Raw genomic sequence first — 17,275 nt, 5'->3', positions numbered from 1 at the left:
ACTAGCTGTCAACCAACTCTTCCCTCAGCCAACAATGCTTGGGCAACTACTATGTACTCAGCCCTAGAAAAGTGCAAACAGGAAACAAACTAGTAGTGAAATTTTGGCTCTGGAGTCCGAGACCTGAGTTTGAATCCAGTTCTGCCACTTACCAGCTGGGCAAATGATGTTACCTCTCTAAGCCTCAGTTCTCATTTGTATATGTGTAATAGTATAGACAGAGGGGTGTGTGTGTGTGTGTGCGAGTGTGTGATGGAATTGTGGGGAGGATTCAATGAGGTAATTAGTACAGAATATTTGACAAGATTATACTGACAAGGGCACAGAGAAAGAGCTCAATAAATTTTGGTTGCTATTATTGTTATCGATGAGTTTATTTGGAGAAAAGACGCACTTTGAGTGAGCGGAGAACAGTCAAGAACTCTGCCTAACTCCTTTTGCTGGTGGAATAACCTCCCCACCTGCTCTGTTCCACATGGTGAATGATGATCATTCTTCAATATCTAGTTCACAGTTCACCTCTTGCTCCCTTCCAGAGCAGAACTTACTCTGCCTTCCTGATGCCTCTTCAGTACTGTGCACACACTGTCACACTGTATTAGTAACTTAGGAATCTCTCTGTTACTGAATTGTGAGGTCCTTGAAAGTTTATTGCAGCTCCAGTTCCTAACTCAGCACCTGGCTTATACATGTGCTCAGCATATATTTGGTGTATGAATAAGTGGATGTAACTGTCTAATGTAAAGGAACCTGGAGTAGTTAGGAAAGCCTTCTCTCAGGAAAGGTTCATGAGAGATGAATAGCTTCAGAAGTGCTTGGACAGACAGCAGTGGAAACAGGAGGAAAGACAGTGTTCTGTTACTTTCTATTAGTGTAAATCAATATATTGATTTGAGTGAGGGTCTTCTCCTCACACAGGTAACGGTAAATCAGCTTACAGCTTCCCTGCTGGCCTCATGGTGTTACATCACCTCCAGGGTAGGTGTGTAGAACCAGCCAGTGAGGACTGGCCTGAGGGATTACAAAAAGAAGAGGAGCCCTTGGGAAAGTTTCAGAACTGGCATTCGTAGGAATGAAGAAATGAAATTGAGAAGTGGCGTCCTCCCTGCAAATGAGCATATTATTTTCATAATAGTAGAAAACATTCAGTGTTATCATTGACCCTAGGGGACCCATCACAGAAATCTCATTGCATAAACCATTTGAAAAGAATAAAGTACCAGAGATTATGTTTCAGAGATAAAGTATAAAATTCCGCAGAAAGTAATTTGCCTGGAGAAGTTCTCAACAATGGCTAAAGTGCCTATGTGCTAAAAGCAGGGTGGAATGCATACTTGGAATCTTGGCAAGCAATCACAGAAAGGCAGTATTGCATAGTGGTTAAGGGCTCAACTCTGGAACCAACTGCTTGGGTATGAAACCTGGCTGATGACTCACAGTTGTGTAAACCCTGAGCAAGTGACCAACTGCTCTGTACCTCAGTCTCCTTGTATGTAAAATGTGGACACAAAATAGTTGATAATTAGTGAAAAGCACTTAGAATAGTTAACCCATGTAAATCACTTAGAAAAGTACTTCCCCTGTGGGTAAGCATTTAACAAATATTAGGGAGGAAAATGCTATTATGATTAGCAAGTCCCTGTTACCGATTTTGTTCCACATGTTGTTCTGGGGCACTGGGGGAAGTGCAAAAGAAAACTTTAAGACAAGAGCCTCATCATTACAGAGTTAGACTGAAGATGAAACATAAAACTAACTTCAATAAGGCAGTTAGAGAACTCAGATTGCAAACCGGATGAATCTGTGTGACGAGGAGGGAGAGGAGTATAATAGAGAATAAGCCGAACAACCTTGTGGGTGCTCAGGTAAGGTTCATTAAATATAAATAAATGGGATTTCATTCAGGTTAGGATGTTATCAGCTATTTAGTAAAACTCCAGATTTTGGAGAACAAAAAAAATCATAGGAATAGAAGAAGCCTCTCAATTATCAGTGTATTTAGAGAATGCTAAAACAGAAAGAAGAAAAACGGAATTTCTTTAACTTGACCTTGAATGAGGTTTCAGATTCTGTGACTGATCGAGATTGAAAGAAACCTCAGCGATCAGCTGGTCCGAGCACCTTGTTCTTCAGATGGAGAAACAGCCCAGAGATAGGAGGTGACTTACCCAAGTCACAGTGGAAACCCAGGTCTCCTCCTGCTCCTCAGTCTGTTTCTCAACTCTGCATGGATGCTTGTTGGCTTCTCTGGCTCCTGAAGGGCATTCTTCCCATCCAACACCAATCAGCTGATTGGACCCCCATCTGTGACTCCTAGAGCTTTTCCAGCGGGCACTTGCTTGTGGTCAATTATGTCCTGACAGCCACATCTTGTAGGCTTAACCCTCTAGGCTTTGACTAGAACCTTTGAGTTGTAGCAAATAGCAATCAAAGGAAAGGAAGGGAAGGAGGGAGGAAAGAAAGGGCAAAAAACCATTAACGGAAAAATCAAGAAATTAACAGTGTGACCAACATATCTGATCCATTCAACTATTCTGTTCCCCATTTTTCTGTCTAATACATGAGATTTAAAAATCATTCCAATGTGTCCCATTGATGAGAACATCTTGAAAATGAGTAAAGTTGAAAATGCAAGTTTTGGGGTTTTTTGCTTAGTTTTGCTTTGGTTTCAGATCCTGTGGGTTGTTGCATAAGCCATTAGTATTGTGTGGCTTAATGCCAAAATGCTGGACAATTCTAGAATTCTGAAGCAACTAATCGGAATCACATAGCTTGGCAATTTCCTATGGAGTCTACTACACAAAATGATGCACGAATTGACAAAGAAAATGCCACATTGTCAGAATGCATTACTGAATGTTATCATCCTTTGCACTAGTCACAAATATCAATATCTATTTAAGTGAAGACCAAATTGCTAAGGGCTCAGCAGAGGGCTTGGCACATAAAAGGACATAGTAGCCATTCACTAAATAAATTTATTAATGAATAAAGTGAATAGTGAAAATCAGAAATGTATTAATAAGTAAAGTGAATAAATAAATGAATGAGTGACCCCATAACTAACAGCAGCATGAAGGTTCCATCAGCTACAATGAACTTGAAGAAAGCCATTTTTACTTTTTCCAACAACTGTAGCTATGGCCCGGGGACCACACAAAGTTTCAGGTTTGCAAGATGGGATGGACTGTGGAAGAAGCTCCGTTATAGACAACTCAGTACAACAGCACCGTCTCTGATGTTTGATTCTCTGATACTTTGATTCTCCCAGTTTGAGGTCATGTCCACATCCATGCAGGAATACTTTGAATCTTAACAAATAGATTTAGACTAGAACTAGCACCAGAGTTCTATATCCAGAATGATAACCTCCTTACCCCAACCTCGCAAAAAAAAAAAATCAGGAGCAAGTTTGAAAGAGTCTTCAGGTCATTTAGAGAATACTGTCTACAGTAATAGATCAAAGTCTTACTTTTCGTTTGATTGTAGTAGTACTGGTACAATACTCATGAACTACTCAAGAATAATAGTTTGACCAGTTATTTCAGTATGTCTCTGGGTATGATGCCCTGAATTGTAAATATATTATTTTCATAGTAATTTTTATTGTCTGGTAGCTTCAGATTTTAATGTGAAGTTTACACTTCTGTGACAAATAATTTCTCTTAGAAAAGTTACTCTTCAAGCAGAGAATTTGATAATTAAAAAAACAGAGCTTAATTTCCCAGTTGTGGGATGTATCAGTGTTCTCTTTCAACTTCATTAAATAAATCTTGCCCTTGGCTAACAGACTTAAAATGTACCTTTCTCATAGAAGCCTTACATTGCAATGGGGTAATTAGGATTGTGTAGGGGGTGTTAGAAGGGGAGAAAAAAAAGCAGACAGGACACATCATTGGGACCAATTATAAGTTAAGAATAAATGGTTGCTAGAGGAGATGTCAGTTAGTACAGATCATTTTGAAAGTAGTTTGGCATGTGTCAGATTTTTTTTAGCTATCCATAATTTTTAACTCAATAATTCAACTTCTAGAAATCTATCCCAAGGAAATAATTTGAAATACAAAAAATGTTATATTCATTGCAACATAGAGTACTTAAAAATGGGAAACTACAGAAGTATCCAGTAATATAGGAATGTTTAAGCCAATTGTGGTAAATCCATTTGATGAAATATTAAGTTGTTATTATGCTTATAAGATGTATTGGTTTGTAGTTTTTATTTATTGTGATATATTTTCTAATTTTGGTGTCTGGTAATGGTGCCATATAGAATGAGTTCTGTCTTTTAGAAGTTTGAGAAGAGTTGATATTTATTCTTTTTTAAATGTTTAGTAGAATTCACCAGTGAAGCCAGCTAGGCCTGGGCTTTTCTTTGTGGCTAGTTTTTCAAATTACTAATTTAACCTATTTATTTGTTATAAATCTGTTCAGAGTTATTTTTCTTCTTGAGTCAGTTTTGGTAATTTGTGTCTTTCTAGGAATTTGTTCATTTCATTTGTCCATCTAAATTGTCTAATTTACTGGTATACAACTGATCATGGTATTTCTTTATAATTCTTTTTATTTCTGTAGGGTCAGTAATGATATCTCCTCTTTTATTCCTTATTTTAGTAATGAGTCTTCTCTCTTTTTTTCTTAGCCAGTCTAACGGTTATCAATTTGTTAATCTTTTCAAAGAACTAACTTTCGGTTTTGTTGATTTCTCTCTGTTGTTTTTCTCTTCTCTATAGTTCATTAATTTCTGCTCTAATCTTTATTATTTGCCTTTTTCTGCTTGCTTTAGGCTTAGCTTGGTCTTTTTTCCAGTGCCTTAAGGTGGAAGGTTAGACTTCTGATTTGAGATCTTTTTTAAAATTATAGCTATAATATTTAATATTATAGCTATAAGTTTTCCTCTAAATATTGCTTTAGCTGCCATAAGTTTTGGTATCTGTGTCTTTATTCTCATTCATATCGAAGTCTTTTCTAGTTTCCTTATAATTTCTTCTTTGACCCATTGGTTAGTTAGGATAGTATTTTCTTTTTTTTTAATGTCCACATATTTGGGGATTTTCTAAATTTCTATTTCGTTATAGATTTCTAATTTCATTCCATTGTTAAGCATTCATTAAAGCTGATGCTTCCAAATACTCTCTAATGATATGTCACCATTAAAATAATTGACTCCTATTTATTGAGCTTTAATAAATGCCAGGCACTATGATAATAGCTTTTTATACATTATCACATTTAAATATTCACAACTGAGGCTCAGAGATTAAACAAGCAAATAGCTGAGCCAGCACATTTTTATTACTAATAATAAACAGCAACTAGATCAGATCATTGAGCATAGAATTATGAGAAAAACAGATTCTGAGAGATAACTGCCAAGAAATACAATTAAAAAAAACAAACATTATTCATTTGGCCATGGTTCTTTTTCTTCCATTACTTCTCCCCCTTTTCTCCAGATGTTTCTTATATTCCTTCTCTTCCTTCTTTTTCTTCTTTTTTGCCAAAAGTTTCTCCCCATATTCCCAGTGAGAATCATCCCTTAGCACTTCAGTTCATGCATTCATTTGACAAATATTTGAGTACCTACCTTCTCTAGATCCTACATACAGAAATGAAAGGGATGTGGTGCCTGCTCTGAGATCATAATGCAGTAGGAGAGAGCTATGTAAAAAGGAGTAGATTCACTGTGACAGCCTTGGGTAGAACATCTGAGCATATAACCTTAAAAATGAGTCAGTGTTCATGAGATGGACAAAGGGGGAAGGGTTTCTATAACCAGCACCCAAGTCAAGATATAGAATATATACCTATAAGTCAACTATACTTCAATTAAAAAACAAGAAGATATACCTATATATATTTAGGAGAGTAGCCTAGGCTAGAAATGTATTTTGGGGAAGTGTTGTGGTTCTAGTCATGATAAAGACACAGTTTCTCACTTTTCAACAATGAATTTGATTTCTACCACCATATCTTAGTTTTGCCTGTTGTAGAACTTCTTATAATTGGAATCATACATACATACTCTTTTGTGTCTGCCTTCTATGACTCAGCATAATGCTTTTGAGATTCATCCATGTTGTTGCTTATATTGGTAGTTCAATCCTTTATATTGCTGAGTAGCAATAGCAATATGTTGTGTGTATCAGTATATCACAGTTTACCAATTTACCTGTTGATGGACATTAGAATTCCCATTTGGGGAATTATGAACATTCTTATACACACCTTTTTGTGGGCATGTTTTTCTCTTGAGTAAACATCTAAGGGTGAATTGTTGAATCATAGGTTAGCTGTATGATAAACTTTACAAGAAACTGTCCAAGTGTTTTCAAAGTGGCTATACCATTTTGCATTCCCACTAACAATTCATATGAGAGTTCCAGTTGCTTCACATCCTTACCAACACCTAATATTGTCAGTCTTTTTGTTTTTGTTTTTGTTTTGCGGTATGTGGGCCTCTCACTGTTGTGGCCTCTCCCATTGCGGAGCACAGGCTCCGGATGCACAGGCTCAGCGGCCATGGCTCATGGGCCCAGCCGCTTCGCGGCATGTGGGATCCTCCCAGACCGGGGCACAAACCTGCGTCCCCTGTGTCGGCAGGCGGACTCTCAACCACTGCGCCACTAGGGAAGCCCTTGTCAGTCTTTTTACTTTCAGCCACTCTAGTGGGTATGGAGTGGTATCTTGCTTTGGCTTTAATTTCTCTGATGATTAATGATGTTTCTCACATGCTTACTGACCATTTGCATATCTTATGTTAAATATCCAGTTGAGTCTTTTGCCCATTTTTTATTGTATGTTTTTGCTTTTTATTGTTCAGTTGTAGGAGTTTTTAAATATTCTGAATAAAAATCCTTTCTCAGATATATGTATTTTAAACACTGTTTCCCAGTTTGTGGCTTGGTTTTTTATTTTCTTAATGACCTCTTTTGAAAAGCAAAAGTTTTTAATGATGAAATCCAGTTTACCATTTTTTAAAATTTACCATTAGTACTTTTATGTTTTATCCACAAAATCTTTGCCTTCCTCAGATTACAAGTATATTCTGTTTTCTTCTAGAAATTGTATACTTCAGGCTTTTAGAATTAGGTCTGCAATCTATCTCTAGAAAATTTTGGTGTATGGTATAAGTTAAGAGACAGAGTTCATTATTATGAAAATTTTCAAGCTTACAAAAATGTAGAAAGAATAGAATTATGAACCTGTGTACTTATTAGCTTCAACAATTACCAACTCATGGTCAGTCTTGTTTTGTATGTTCTGAAATATGAGATATTTATAGATAAATAGATAGATAGATAATCTCCCCTGAACTATTTCGAGAGGACATTGTAGAAATTATGGCCTGTTGTTGTTGTTCTAATCCAGAATTCAATCCAGGATCGCACATTGCAATTCATTTGTCCTATTTCCTTAATCTCCTTTAATCTAGAATGGTTCTTTAGCCTTTTCTGTTTTTTATGATAGTGACATAAAAGGATTAAGAGGATGTTTCTTAATTTTAATTTGCTGATTATCTCTTCATGGTTAGCTTCATCTAATGCATTTTTGGCAAGGATATTATATCAGTGATACTGTATACTTCTCAGTGCTTTCCATCAGGAGGCACATGGTGTCAGGTTATCCCACAATATTGTGATGCTAAGTTTGATCACTTGGTTAAGGTGGTATCTGCCAGATTACTCCACCATAAAGGCACTTTTACCCACTTTTTTTTTTTTTTTGGCTGTGTTGGGTCTTCATTGCTGCACGCGAGCTCTCTCCAGCTGCAGCGGGCAGGGGCTACTCCTCATTGCAGTGCGCAGGCTTCTCATTGCAGTGGCTTCTCTTGTTGTGGAGCACAGATTCTAGGTGCACAGGCTTTGGTAGTTGTGGTGCGCAGGCTTGGTAGTTGTGGCACACAGGCTTAGTTGCTCCGTGACATGTGGGATCTTCCTGGACCAGGGCTTGAACCCATGCCCCCTGCATTGGCAGGCGGATTCTTAACCACTGCACCACCAGGGAAGCCCTTACCCACCTTTTTAATGATTAATCTGTTAGAAGATAAGTGTCCAGAGAGGACATACAGCAGAAGCAAGAAGAACTGCAGTCCTGCAGCCTGTGGAATGAAAACCACATTCACAGAAAGATAGACAAAATGAAAAGGCAGAGGACTATGTACCAGATAAAAGAACAAGATAAAACCCCAGAAAAACAACTAAATGAAGTGGAGATAGGCAACCTTCCAGAAAAAGAATTCAGAATAATGATAGTGAAGATGATCCAGGACCTCGGAAAAAGAATGGAGGCAGAGATCGAGAAGATGCAAGAAATGTTTAACAAAGACCTAGAAAGATTAAAGAACAAACAAACAGATGAACAATACAATAACTGAAATGCAAACTACACTAGAAGGAATCAATAGCGGAATAACTGAGGCAGAAGAACGGATAAGTGACCTGGAAGACAGAATGGTGGAGATCACTGCCGCAGAATAGAACAACAAAAAAAGAATGAAAAGAAATGAAGACAGCCTAAGGGATCTCTGGGACAACATTAAAGACACCCACATTCACATTATAGGGGTCCCAGAAGGAGAAGAGAGAGAGAAAGGGCCCAAGAAAATATTTGAAGACATTATAGTCAAAAACTTCCCTAACATGGGAATGGAAATAGCCAGCCAAGTCCAGGAAGCGCAGAGAGCCCCAGGCAGGATAAACCCAAGGAGAAACATGCTGAGACATATAGTAGTCAAATTGACAAAAATTAAAGACAAAGAAAAATTATTAAAAACAACAAGGGAAAAACGACAGATAACATACAAGGGAACTCCCATAAGATTAACAGCTGATTTCTCAGCAGAAACTCTACAAGCCAGAAGGGAATGGCATGATATATTTAAAGTGATGAAAGGGAAGAACCTACAACCCAGATTACTCTACCCAGCAAGGATCTCATTCAGATTCGACGGAGAAATCAAAAGCTTTACAGACAAGCAAAAGCTAAGAGAATTCAGCACTACCAAACCAGCTCTACAACAAGTGCTAAAGGAACTTCTCCAAGTGGGAAACACAAGAGAAGGAAAGGACCTACAAAAACAAACCCAAAACAATTAAGAAAACGCTAATAGGAACATACATATGGATAATTACCTTAAATGTGAATGGATTTAATGCTCCAGCCAAAAGTCACAGGCTCATTGAATGGATACAAAAACAAGACCCACATATATGCTGTCTACAAGAGACCCACTTCAGACCTAGGGACACATACAGACTGAAAGTGAGGGGATGGAAAAAGATTTTCCATGCAAATGGAAATCAAAAGAAAGCTGGAGGGCTTCCCTGGTGGCGCAGTGGTTGGGAGTCCGCCTGCCGATGCAGGGGACGTGGGTTCGTGCCCCGGTCCTGGAGGATCCCACGTGCCACAGAGCAGCTGGGCCCGTGGGCCATGGCCGCTGGGCCTGCACGTCCAGAGCCTGTGCTCCGCAGCGGGAGAGGCCACAGCAGTGAGAGCCCTGCGTACCGCAAAAAAAAAGAAAGAAAGAAAGCTGGAGTAGCAATACTCATATCAGGTAAAATAGACTTTAAAATAAAGAATGTTACAAGAGGCAAGGAAGGACACTACATAATGATCAAGGGTTCAATCCAAGAGGAAGATATAACAATTACAAATATATATGCACCCAACATAGGAGCACCTCAGTACATAAGGCAAATGCTAACAGCTATAAAAGAAGAAATCGACAGTAACACAATAATAGTGGGGGACTTTAACACCTCACTTACACCAATGGACAGATCATCCAGACAGAAAATTAATAAGGAAACACAAGCTTTAGATGGATAGATTTAATGGATATTTGTAGGACATTCCATCCAAAAAGAACAGATTACACTTTCTTCTCAAATGCACACAGAACATTCTCCAGGATAGATCATATCTTGGGTCACAAATCAAGCCTTGGTAAATTTAAGAAAGTTGAAATCATATCAAGCATCTTTTCTGACCACAACACTATGAGATTAGAAATAAATTACAGGGAAAAAACCATAAAAAACACAAACACATGGAGGCTAAACAATACGTTACTAAATAACCAAGACATCACTGAAGAAATCAAAGAGGCAATCAAAAAATACATAAAGACAAATGACAACAAAAACACGATGACCCAAAACCTATGGGATGCAGCAAAAGCAGTTCTAAGAGGAAAGTTTATAGCAATACCATCCTACCTCAGGAAACAAAAGAAATCTCAAATAAACTATCTAACCTTACACCTAAAGGAACTAGAGAAAGAAAAACAAACAAAACCCAAAGTTAGTAGAAGGAAAGAAATCATAAGGATCAGAGCAGAAATAAATGAAATAGAAACAAAGAAAACAATAGCAAAGATCAGTAAAACTAAAAGCTGGTTCTTTGAGAAGATAAACGAAATTGATAAACCTTTAGCCAGACCCATCAAGAAAAAGAGGGAGAGGACTCAAATCAATAAAATTAGAAATGAAAAAAAAAAAAGAAGATAATGTATCCTGTTCCCCAACAAATTTTTAATCAATAGTTTTATTAACCACTGATGATTCTTGCCTGAATTAATTATTATTATGGTAGTCAAAAAATGGTGATTTCCTAACTTTATTATTTCTTCTATAGTTATTAGCATTCTACATAAGAGAACTTTCTCTTTCCCCATTATTAATTATTTAATTTAGGTATTTTGGGTGATCTTTATGGACTTACCATTTTCTTTTTTAATTCAATGTGTTATACTCCATTTCTGTCATTATTCATTTTAGTATTCAACTTGTCTAGATTTGGCTGGTGTGATCCCTTTTAAACTGGCTTTGGTGTCCTTTTGACATGCCATCATTAGTTCTAGGTTTTCTAACTTTTGTGTTATTTTTGTGTTTATGTTTAGTACTTTTTACTTTCCAGTCCAACAAAATGTTTCAGACTTACCTTTTACTTTACCTGCTCATGGAATCAGCCATTTCTCAAAAAAAAAAACCTAGCTCTTTTTTGTAGGAAATGGCATTTAGAAAACAAAATCTGAGCACCAGGTGTGCTTTTTGCTTCTGGGATATCATTACATCTAGCCTCCTTTAATGGGCAGAGAAAGAAAAATAAATTTGTTTAGAAAAAAATCATAAATTTATATCAGATGCTTCTAATTACTATTTACCATCATAAGATTTTTCCTCTCCTTACCTCATTCCATGATTGTACCTTACCCTTCTTTCAGAAGAATAACATTGTTTCACAACATCAGTGTGTTTTACTCACTTGCTCATTACTCACATACCAAATAGTTTCAGAATTCAACCAACAATAAGCCTCCTAAGTGAAGTTCAAAATTTCTTTACAATTCTATCTTTAGAATATATTCTGAGGGTAAGTAGTCAGAGTACTATGTTTCTCCCATATTTTTTTGAAGCAAATTCAATGCGTTAAATCATTTCAACTGTAACTACTTAAATATGGCATGACCACAATGCCATTTATTACACTTAAAAATTAATAATTATTGGATTAATATTCCATGAATTTCAGGTCTTAAATTGACTCATAAATATCATAAATGCTTTTCTGTTTCTTTATTATACAATTTCTTTGCTTGAACCAGAAGTGAAATCTATTGCAATTGGTTGATCCCTCTTAGTTCTCTTCTGGTTTATATGTTTTCCCCCATTTTTTTGTTTGTTTTGTTTCCATTTTTATATTTAAGAAACCAGGTCATTTGTCTTATAGAGTTTGCTCCAGATTTTCTTTGTAGTATAATTTAGCAGGTTTCTCTGTCCTCTTTATTTCTGTAAACTGGTAGTTGGATCTAGAGGTTTGGTTAGATTCAGACTCATTGGCAAAGGAGGGTTTTCTTTCCTTTTCTTTTGAGAGTAGAGGTTTACAGAACTACTTTGTGGTAATATTTTGTTTTCGCATCAGGAAGCACATTCATCTGATTGTCTTTTTGTGTGTGTGATGCTACCAGCCATTGATGCTCAATGCCTGGATGCATTCATTCATTAGCCTTGCAAATAGAACCCTGGGACACTGTTACAGACACATTTATAGGGACACTGTTATAGACACACATCCATTCAGACACGTTTCTAAAACAGACATATTTCAGGCCAACTATTGTCTTTCCTTTAACAACCTCTTTGTTTCATTGTTACTTGTTTTTGGACCTCTCTTGTTTTAAACTTCTCTTTTTTTCTGTCTGAAAACATGATGTGTATGATACAAAGTGGTGGCCCAAACTTATAGTAACAACCTTCCAAAGGGAACACAATTATTTTAGAGGAGGAGAGACAAGAATGAAGAGGAAAGAAACATTTATAAGAGATAAAAGAGGTCACAGAAAAAGGTGTATATGAGCTCAGTATACATTTAAATCAAATTCTGCCCAGAGAACATTCATATCTTGAATGTGACTTTTTAGAACTATGAAACATTTGAAGCTTGAAAAATTAGAACACGAAGAAGAAAAACTTTAAAATGCCCCTCGTTTTAAAGTTTTCTGAACGAAAAGGATACAAACACATCAAGATTCCCTCACGTGTCTTTAAAAACATGGGATTTGAGTGGGAGAAGGAGCAATTTGAGTTTTTTGTTTTGTTTCTTTTCTTCATGAAGCATGTATTTTACCTTAAACCAGTTCACCGACGCCATTACATTCTGGGGTCAGGCTGCACAATTTCGTGCCATTTGACCTAACAACTTGGTGACTTCTGAGTGACAGTAATAATATGCTGACTCCTGGAATGAGTGTTCTAATGTCTGTCACAACATGAAAGGTATTCATTTAACAGAGACACAACAGAATCAGATAAACAAGGCATGTGTATCTGATTGATTGCAAGTGTTGTGGAGGGAGGTTTCCTCTCATTCAATTAAAGATAAAAAATATTTACACCAAGTAAAATTTAAAACATGCTGTGATTGTTTGCTTTCATTCCATAGTGTGGAGGTTAGGGAGAGGGGTATTTTTGTTTTTTAAGACCTTATTGAGATATAATTCACATAGTATACAATTCACAGACTTAAAGTGTCCAATTCAGTGTTGTTTAGTATATTGGTAGGGTTATGCAACCATCACCACAATCTAATTTTAGAACATTTTCGTCTCTCCTAAAACTAAAACTATACCCATTAGCTGTCACTTCCCATTCTCTGTACCCCCTACCCTCACTCAGCCCCAACCAACCACTAATCTACTTTGTCTATAGATTTGCCCCCTCATGGGCACTTACCTTTTAAAAGCCATTCATAACCTGTCCCACTGAAATATTTTTACTTTATTTTTGTACATTATTTAAAAACAAGTACAATAGAACAGAACCCTCAAAAACATGAAAGGGTCTCAAAAAATTGTAGCAGGATATCCCACAAAAATATTGTTGAAGCCAATAGCATCTGATGGCTTAAATAAATAATTGCCAAGCAGTGAAGCTGTGGGAAAGAAGACAGATTACAGTGTCACTTAAGGAAGTCAGATGCTAATGATTTGAAATATAAACTTGAAATAGGCTTGAGTTACGGAAACTTTTCCTGCTCTAAGAACAGCAATATTTGCAACCAGGAATATTTGCAAATTCAGATTCTAACTTCACTGCTCACCAACTGTGTGACTCTGGGCAAGTAACAGAAGATTTGTAAACTTTAGTTTCCTCATCTGTAATATGAGAATAATGATGGTACCAACCTCATGAAGTTAGTGTGGAGATTCGCATATGCAGAGCCTTTAGAGCCAAGCCTGCCACATAATAAGTGCTCAGCAAATGTTACTTGCTGTCTTTACCATTTTTGTTCATAAGAACTCAATAGTCCAGGTCAAATTCCACAATGGAATTCTTAGATATGCCAGCTTTCCACTTGCCACGTGTGATCGGTATTTTCAAAATCTCTGCTCAGAGAAGTTTTCTGCCATGAAGACAATGGATTGGAATTTAAGATACTGTAATGTAGAGGAAAACAGCACTGATCAAGTATGATTAATAGAGCTGTAGGTTAGCCTTCAGTTGCTTTAGAACATGTGTTCCACGAATAGTAAAAGTGCTGATTTATTATTCTCACCTAACACTCGTGTAACAGATTTTTCTTTTCTAAATTAAAAGAAAAAATTAACAGCAATGAAAACAAAAGCTTATATAATGGTATTACGCATGTCTAACAAAATAAAGACTAGATTAGAGCACCATAAACCACATATAACCTCTTCTAGTTGAAATGTTTAACTAAGACCTTAAATGTGTGACTTTTAAATCTGTGCGTGTGAAGGGAAGTTGTGATTTGGTTTTGTGTCCATAAATGTAAGGCAATGTGACCACCAGTGAATGATTCCATTACCTTTTCTTTAACTCCAGTACAAAGTGGCTTTCGGTAATAGACTGCTATGTTAGATAATTTTATTTTTGAGGAATTATTATGCATTTTCTGTTCTTTTAAAAAGTGTGGTGCTAAATATTATGATGTCCCAGTCAGATGACTCATGATACACAACATTTTCATACTCGGGAAATGTTAACACATTACAGTCCTTGCTTTGAAAAGATAAAAGAATGAATCACAAACAACACATTTTCATTTTCCTTTGACCCCAAGAGACAATTTAAACGATGTGGTTTGCATGCGGCCCCATGTGGCTCTCAAAGGCCTCCACATTGTGCGTTCATGTCTACATTTTAACCCCAGGCTTTATTCCTCCTGGCATTGTTTTGTATTTGCATGAAAATATGTAAGTGGTTTTTTTTTTGCATGACAAGCCATCCGTAACGTTGAAGTTAAATGTCTAACATATCTTGCAATATCACATGTCATTAATTCTTACATGATATTTTTTTTCTTTTATTTTCAGTTACTGAAGTTAAATATGCTTGAAATGTAAAAGTGGCATGAAACTGGAGTGATGCAAGAATATTTAATGTTCCTTTAAGAACTTACCATTTTTTAACTGGGAAAATCTGGGGGGTAGTTCCCAGCCTTGTCTTTGGACACCAATCCCTCAATTACAAATTATGATAAAACTATATTGAACACAAGTGCTGTCAGCAGAGTAATAAATTCTGAAGTGATACTTCTTTTTTTCCCTGAGAATGTGTTTCTGGTTCTTGAATATGAAGTACAAAATGTGTCCCCTAATTTCAGGATTTATTAAATATATGATTTATTGGTTTTCTTAAAGCCTTCTTAATGGTACATAAAATTAAGCTCAACTGACTGGTGAAATTTCCTAGTAACTAAAAAAGTAATGAATTACTGAATGACAGCGCCAATATTTTAATACTTTAATATTTCCTAAATGAACATGACTACCAAAATGGATATTAGATATAGGAGTGCATGAGTATACAAAGAAAATAAGTTATTTATACCATTTTGTCAAGCATCAAATTCGTAAGAGCACATAACTGATTCCCACCAATGGGCCAAAATATCCAAACAAGTGCTGTTTTTTCCAAGTAGTCACCTTGCTATCTCTGCATTTATTCCTATCAGCTGTCATTGCTAAAACCGTTTTAGAATACCCCTTGTCAAATTACCTTCAGTCTTTGGCACACTAATACCTGTGTGGTAACAAATCTTGTTGCTTGGAGAGAGACCCTCAGAGCCAAGTCAGTCAAATAAGCTGGCAAAACATGTTTTTAAAATGATATGTCAATATGAAATTACCAAGACTTGCATGGCTTTATAGCCTATAAAATGATTAAGAACGCGTTTCCCAAAGAAGAACCCCAGATAGCATTTACATAACAGCAACAGTGGGAATAAATGATTTTTTCTTAAGAAGTCTTTTAGGCAAGCATCTGATATTTACTTGAATGAATAAGTTCTGATACAGGTATTCTGTTATGTCTATCTGTATTATTTTAAATTCCACCTCATTTAAGCTAATGGGGTGGTTTACATTTTTAAGGACAGCGCTTCTTCCATTATTTCTTGTCATATCAGAATATAGATAAATGGCCGTTATATCTCCCTTGCTTGAGTGAATATCAAGTTAATACCTCTTTAGCAGCAGTTTTAATAGATTTTGGTTGATGGTGCCTTGACTGTCACCAGCTAGCTCTGTGATATTGGCAAGGGACTCAGCCTCTCTGTGCCTCTGGCCCCCTGTCTACAAGTGAGGACTTGGAGCTCAATTATCTTTAAAATCTCTTTTGAATGAAAATATAATACTGTAATTATCATATATCTGTGTGGGAACTAAATCATCATATATCATAAATCCACACACATCTCTGAGGTTTTAATTAAATTCAAGCTAAAGTAACTCAAATTCCAGTTATTTAAAAAGAGATCTAGACACTGATGTGTCTAGCATCTCTAGTAAAGTCTTTTCTACCTGATGATAATGATGATTATAAAGATGACATTTGTATAGCACTTTATGTTTATACTGCCTTACATGGGTCTCACAACCTAAGAGCTGCTGTCATCATCCTCAGTATGCAGATGAAGTAGATACTGAGGTTCAAAGAGATTGAGTTACCTGTCTAAGGTGATGAACTAGCAAGTTACAGAGGCGGACAGAGGGTCTTCTACTTCCAATTTAATATTCATTTCCCCCATTGTCATTTACCTGCCTTTTAATTAGGAGACAGTTTTTCCAAGGTGTCATTTTTCAGAATTTACACTCCTGGAAACTAAAGTCTGCCTTTAGGGACCCTCCCACACCCCTTTAGACTATCCACTTGCGTCACTACAGCTCTCTCTGCTTTTACAAACTAGTTGTTTTGTCAGCATGAGTGTGACAACAATTAGACGTCCCCTGTTTTTGCCCCATGCCTTTTCTCCTTCACAGTCATTCAATGACAAGCGTAAAAAGAGCTTCATCTTTTCACGAAAATTCCCATTCTACAAGAACAAGGAGCAGAGTGAGCAGGAAACCAGTGATCCCGAACGTAAGTAGATTCTCGAAGAGAATGTCACCTGCAACACAAGAGAAAAAAATCCTTCACGGGCAACACGCATGATGTAGGCTCCCCCACGCCACACGCCTAGGCAAACAAACATGGCAGGCAGGCAGGTCAGGGCTTACTACTGTGACCAGTGTTTGGCTGCAGTCTGGATCCTTCCCTGGATGGAGCTCTTCTTTGCAGAACGCATTGGAGAGGGACCTGAGGAAGCAGGGACTTTGCTTCCAAACAGCCTTTATCTGTGACCAGGACTGGGTCTGGTTCGCGTTTCTATCATGCAACTCTCCAAGGGCTCGAGACAAATTCTTTTCTGGACAGAAATATTAGATTCCATTGCCACGTATATTGTTTTGGAATGCTAGCTAACTGGGAGT

At 36.8% G+C, this 17,275-nt stretch overlaps 1 protein-coding gene across 5 annotated transcripts in view; it reads left to right on the top strand.

Annotated features, from left to right (window-relative positions):
• DLG2 (discs large MAGUK scaffold protein 2) overlaps positions 1-17,275 on the top strand; it is a 1,040,068-nt gene that overhangs the window by 996,622 nt on the left and 26,171 nt on the right. For 2 of the 5 annotated variants that reach the window (XM_007456971.1, XM_007456972.1), the window contains exon 16: positions 16,787-16,886. The exons of the other annotated variants lie outside the window; for them this stretch is intronic. In XM_007456971.1, coding sequence (XP_007457033.1) covers positions 16,787-16,886 — 100 coding nt within the window. The remainder of the gene's footprint in view (positions 1-16,786; positions 16,887-17,275) is intronic. 5 annotated transcript variants of the gene reach the window in all.

The sequence above is a fragment of the Lipotes vexillifer genome, unplaced genomic scaffold (genome assembly GCF_000442215.2).
Source record: "Lipotes vexillifer unplaced genomic scaffold, Lipotes_vexillifer_v1.1 scaffold1457, whole genome shotgun sequence".
In the NCBI taxonomy this organism is placed as follows: domain Eukaryota; kingdom Metazoa; phylum Chordata; class Mammalia; order Artiodactyla; family Lipotidae; genus Lipotes; species Lipotes vexillifer.
This window is presented reverse-complemented; position numbering and strand designations above follow the sequence as displayed.